The 6,000-nt window shown below is 35.6% G+C and overlaps 1 protein-coding gene across 3 annotated transcripts in view; it reads right to left on the bottom strand.

The window, feature by feature from the left end:
- Positions 1 to 2,409: 2,409 nt before the first annotated feature.
- The window catches only part of LOC148950064 (uS5 assembly chaperone PDCD2-like), a 40,612-nt gene continuing 37,021 nt past the window's right edge, over positions 2,410 to 6,000 (bottom strand). For all 3 annotated transcript variants that reach the window (XM_089092099.1, XM_089092101.1, XM_089092100.1), the window contains 2 exons: positions 5,098 to 5,309; positions 2,410 to 2,593 (listed from right to left, as the gene is read on the bottom strand). In XM_089092099.1, coding sequence (XP_088948225.1) covers positions 2,432 to 2,593; positions 5,098 to 5,309 — 374 coding nt within the window. In that variant the 3' untranslated portion in view covers positions 2,410 to 2,431. The remainder of the gene's footprint in view (positions 2,594 to 5,097; positions 5,310 to 6,000) is intronic.

Raw genomic sequence — 6,000 nt, 5'->3', positions numbered from 1 at the left:
AAGCTATAGGGAAAAACTTAATGCGAGGAGATAGCAATTCCATTTATCAAGTTCTTTTCAATGTAGAGTCCAAGCCCCACTAGGGAAGGGGGGGGGGGGTATTTTGAGAATATGCTTTAGAAAGCTTTTCAAATGGCCTTTTGACTCTTACAGTGTCGAATCTAGTTCAGCTTCTAAATAGTACGAACTGTGTTTAACACGGTGAGAGGAGGGTAAAGCCAAATTTTAATAATAGCGTTGAGAAAAATTTTAAAATACATCTTATTTTCTTTATTTAATTGTTTACAAAATGTTTGGATTTATTTTCCCTTCATAAAGGTACAATCCAGAAGTCTACAAAATACAATCCCAAGGGGAGAGGGCGGGGCGATCACGTCCTCGTCATGCCCTTGAGCGGGGGCATTAAAAGAGGGTGTCATTAAGCGAAACAAAATAGTCTGGGCTATCTAAAACGTGTTGGTCCAAGGTGGAATGAAAATTTTATGGTCTTTGGCGTAATTCCATGGTTTTGTTGATTGAAAATTTCTGTTGAGTTAAACCCTTTTCTAATTGTTGATGGGTTCTTCCAATGTAGAAACAATAAAAATAGGGTTTGGATTGTCCGATATACAGCCACTACCCAGAATGGGCTGCTTTTGACCTTGCTGTAATTGGAAAACTCTGTATTTTGTTTAAATTTTCAAAGCTGACATTAGGGTCACGTTTTTATTAATCTTCTTCCCAGTTCATCACTCAGTTTCAAAATGCAGAATAAAAGAGTGAATATTTTCTTACAGCCCTCCATAGGGATACTGCCAACTGGATACTTTGGGTTTGATGCTGCTTTTCAACCCTTTTTTTCTACAAAAGAGTCTAGCAATTTGATGCGATCACCGTTGCAAACTAAATTTTCCTTGATATAGTTCAAATTTGGGACTATCTGAATTCCAAAACATGTTTGTCGTACTCAGTCAACTAAGAATACTCCTCTGTTTACACACAGAGATTGGTTGGAAGAAAAGAGTAGCCTAAGTATCTATCATTGGGTGTAGGTTTTCTATATATGGAGAACTGCAAACTGAAAGATTTTTTAAAAATTAAAACGTCCAGGAAGGCAAGTTATAATTATCTTCTAGTTACAAGGTGAAATGGAGATTGGAATCTGGAGCGTTAAGATATGTAAAGAACATCCCAAGTGACGTCTCTCCATGATTCCATACAGAAATAACATCGTCCACAAACCAACCCCAAAAACGATTATAGAGCAGTGGTTTCCAACCGATTTTGGCTCTTGTCCCATCTAGGCTTTTCTGAAATTCTAATGTCCGCCTCGTGGTATTTAAAATTTGTTATTCAAAATTTACCCGTATTCACCGGAAGGAAGCTTCAAAGGCCATTAATTTGTCATCTTTTTTCGGGTCGTCCTCTAAGCATATTTTAGACGAATGGAAAACATTGTGTGAATACAAAACCTTTTATATAATGTATGACGTCATTGCAATACTTTCATATATATTTTTTGCTCTTTAAAAGCATGTAAATGTGACGCTAAAATTAAGGCGCTAAAATGCAGCTAAAGAGTGCACGCCCTGCCCATGACCCACCAAAGTATTGCCATGCCCTACCGTTGGGCCTTGCGTCCCACGTTGGGAGGCTCACGGCTCTAGAGGAAAAGTCTTCAAAGTAGGCTTTGATATATTCCATACAAAAAGCGGCCAAAAATGTGAAAATGCTACTGCCCATTGGATGGCCTATAGTTTAGGTGATTTTGATTCTTTCTTTTTTATTGGAAGCATAAGTAACAAATATTACAAATGCGTACAATATCCATAATGGAGTTCCATATACCCATAATATTATCCTCGAATTTCCCTTGAAGAACTAGTTCTGATTTTTTACTATCTGAGGAGATTAAGATAGCAGATAGAGATAGCATAAAAAAAATCGGACGTTTTTGTATAAAATCTTTTAGCTTTTCCACAAGCTGAACAGATTTTTAATATAAGAGCTTTCCCTATATATATGAGGAAGAAAAACTTTGGACAATCATCTTCCTAATCTGGCAGGTGAAGAGCTACAAGAAGCAACAATAAGGGGTAGCAGAACCCCTTTTTTGTGGATTTTGGAAGACTAAAACGTAGTGTGTTTGGGAAATAATGTCTTCCGGTTCTTGAATTTCAAAGTTATTGAACATGAAGGTCCAGGGCACGACACCAAAAATTACGACTCTTATCTGGTTTACGTGAAATTTCAAATTATCCGTGTTAATCCGTTAGCACGGATTAACACATGTTATCCGTGTTACGAGGAATTGCAAATTCGCGTTGGTTTGTACTCGAATCACAATCATCCCCAATATCCTTTTGACTGAAAAGTAAATTTACACTTCTATGAACAAATAGAAAACAAAATAAGACAAATGGGCATGTGTAGGAGGCAAAATGTGCATTTATTATTGTGTTTCATTTACAAAATCTTGCTTCCAAATAAACTCTTCTTTGTAATTCGGGCCTTCGTCACAATTGTTTTCACAAGTAAAAATAGCAAGTGTGCCCCAATCTAGTGGCTCCTTTGATGGATCAAGGTTCAAACTATTTAGAAGCTGTGGCATAACCTAAAATAGAGAAAAAGACAGTGAACACAGTAAAGTGTTGGCCAGTAAAATATCCAGCCTAGAAGGAGAAAGATACAAGAAGAAATGGATGTACAAAGGAAGTATTATAGACCTGCGGTAAAGGATTTGTACTTATAAAGGAAGTGTCAACTCTGTACCACAAGCTGACAAGTGGTGCATTCCTTGGGGATGGTCATGCAAAGAATGAAGTTTTTAGGGAATGGTTACTAGCATAATACAAAGCTTTGAACTGTAGGACTTGGAAAGTTTAAATATTTTCAGAGAAGACGAGGTGCCTGAAAAAGTTAATTAATAGGCTGAACTGTTTCTTGCTCTAAATGAGGGGGTTATTTGGACCAACTTTAGATATAATTAGATCCCCTTATTCCTTTTGCTCGTATACTAACACATCTTGCATAATGACATCCTTCAACTCCGTCAATAGCTACAGTTCTGTCCACAGCAACATTCATAAATGTATCTAAAAAAAATTAGTGAATTCAGACCACGTCTTTATAACAGTAACTTTAGGGTCGATATCCTGGGCCAAGCACAAAAAACATAAAAGGGGCTCGGAGGTTGACAAATTACAGACTGAACAATTGTTTTCAAAAGAGGTTTTCAAAACTACCAAGCCACAGAAAAACTCAGTTCAACCGTTTCTTTTTAGTGCTATTATAAAAAAAAAATCAACTTGTGGGTAAAACTGGGACCTTGTAGAATTGCACACATCGATTGCTAAAAATGTTTTCGAGACATCTTTATGAAAAGGGAATAAAGCCATTGTGCTTCATAACAAGTGGAACATGTTCTTTCCATGTATTTACTTCTATTCAATGAATTAGTTGACTTTTATTCTTATTTTGTTCATTTTTGGCCTGATCCTTGTTCCATTGCAAGCTAAAATTAAGAAGGAAAGCAAATTATGGGAAAAAAAGAGGAAAACCACTGTAGAAGTCGACAATAATGCATCCTTTTTTTACTGATCTACAATTTCCACATTTCAAAAGAAAGTTCAAAACTCCTTGTCAGGGACCTCCTATTCAAACAAAACAATCACACTCTAAAACTTACTCAAACAAAAAACCAACTAACACATCGTGCTCTAAAACCATCAAAACAATATGTGAGTCCCATATATCAAAAATAATTTCCTGTTTTTTTCCTCTTCTTTTTTTCCCTTCCTCAACCCTCACTCTTTACGCTAAAGTCTTAAAGTTCTTTAAAAAATACTTCTCCTTCAAATTCAACTACCCTTGTCTTTGAGCAGTCTTTCTTAAAGAATTTTGAAAAATATTCAAATCTTAACGGAAAAAGCGAGGGAGCAGGAAGGGGCCGCCCCCCTCATATACGGGATGATTGCAGAAGAATGAACAAAGAATGAAGAAGTAATTCCAAAAGAATGATACCTTCCATGGATTTTGCCTAATGGTTTCAAATAAAAATGTTTACCAATTTTTTTAAGACCAATTTACGAGTCGAAAAAACATGTTTCATTTATTGGGAAATAGCTTTTTTCACCTCTACGAATCAACGAAATGTTTCAGAAGAGGAGGGGGGGGGGTCAAACCGGGAAACCCTCCTGGATATGGCCCTGTATTCAGAAACTTCCCGCCCCCCCGTCTCTCTCTCTATCCCTCTGAAAAAAGACAATAGTAGAACCGTCTAGAAATCCGTTTAGAAATCTTTAAAATTCGAGAGAAAAACTGACATTTTCGGGAATATTTTTCAGCCTTTACCCTTCTTTCTTCCTCTTCTTCCTTTTCACCTTATCTTCATAACACTCTTTCGGAAAACTTTCGAAATTCTACTTGTGATAGTACTATCAACATAAGCACCAGTTTGTCTTTGTTAAGTATAACAGGAAGGCTCTTCAAATTTAAGATAGATACACGTTTTGCCATTTTAACTACACAAAATTCTTTGCTTTGCAGTTACATAGTTCTAAAACATGTCTTGAGATTTAAAAATTTGTATTTTTTCCAGCATACAGAAGACAGTTTTCTTTGAGCGCCTTGGACTAATACTGGTGGTGGACCCCTTATTTTGGTCATTTACCGTCAAAAAAATTTTATTTACACTCATCATTCCAAAATCTACAATAAACAAAGTTTTTCATTGGGATTACAATCGGAAAACAGGATTGGAGACTAAATAAATCGTTTTTGTTTTTTAATAGCTTCTAAAATATGTTTTGTTTTACTCCAATGGTTATTCAAGGTATTTCGCGAATTTCTTTAAAACAGCTAGAAAACTGAAAAGGAGCCTACGAGCCACTATGAAACTACAAAAAAAATGATTTTCCATCTATAAATTCAACTGGCTCAAGATTTCAATTTTGGATATTCTTATTATTTTTTTCGGAATTCTCGAAAAAAAAATTTCTTTTAATTTAAATAAAACCGGATTTGGTATTATGTAAAAACAGGCTATTACAAAACATCATCTGACCCATCCAAAATTTGAAGTTAGCTATTTAATAAATATGCAAGAGAACTACTAACCTGAAATTCAAATATTCGTTTTCCGTTGCAATACTGACATTTAGCTATGTCTGTTTCACTAGGGATATTTTTGTCTGAGACCCAAAGAGGTTTCGTTTTGTTGTACCTAATTACTTGATCTTGATTGTGTTTGATTAGATCTTTAAACTTCATAAAATTTTTGTCTTCTGAAGTCCCGATAGCGTTCAGCTCTCCATCTACAGTAGGATCATCTATAAAAATGAACATTGTTTCAATAAAAACTGTTGAGGTAGGTTCAGAAAATCAGGGAATGTCACTTCGCCAGCTAGATTTTACACTATCAAGAAAAAAAGCCTTTATGAGGGTGACTATTCGAATCAATTTTGTTTCGAATCAAATTTTAAAATTCCGTTTCTCTGATTGGGTAGAATTATGTCCCTATGTTGATTTTCTCTGATCCTAAAATAGAATCATCTGTAAAAAGCCATATTTTCAATCAATAACTATAGAGGTGTAGGTTCTGGCACTAAGTGTACTCCATTTCGACAGCCGGATTTTACATTGCTGACCAAAAAAAACTTTATCAATCAATCAATCAAGGTCTTTATTGCCCAAAAAAAACACAATAGGGTTCAATATGGAGTAGATCAGAAGACAAAAAAAAAGATGAACGCACTCACAAAGAAAACTATACTACCGAGAACAGATTCAAATATTTCTACTAACACATAGCAGGATGGAGGTTGTTTGTCCTATCAAGCACAGAAAAATTACGACCGCGACGCTGCTTAGCCATGGTTAGTGGCTCAGTTAACCCGTAGGGTGACACTTGTCTTCTGTTTCTAGGCCATAGGGGTATACACAAGAGAAATTTCGCGAAACGAAAATGTACGGATCTAATAGTCTTTTTATCAGTAGCCGTAAACATATTCCAAAATGGAG

The sequence above is a fragment of the Artemia sp. Qi Xiang Cuo genome, chromosome 7 (assembly GCF_049724085.1).
Source record: "Artemia sp. Qi Xiang Cuo chromosome 7, ASM4972408v1, whole genome shotgun sequence".
In the NCBI taxonomy this organism is placed as follows: Eukaryota; Metazoa; Arthropoda; class Branchiopoda; order Anostraca; family Artemiidae; genus Artemia; species Artemia sp. Qi Xiang Cuo.
This window is presented reverse-complemented; position numbering and strand designations above follow the sequence as displayed.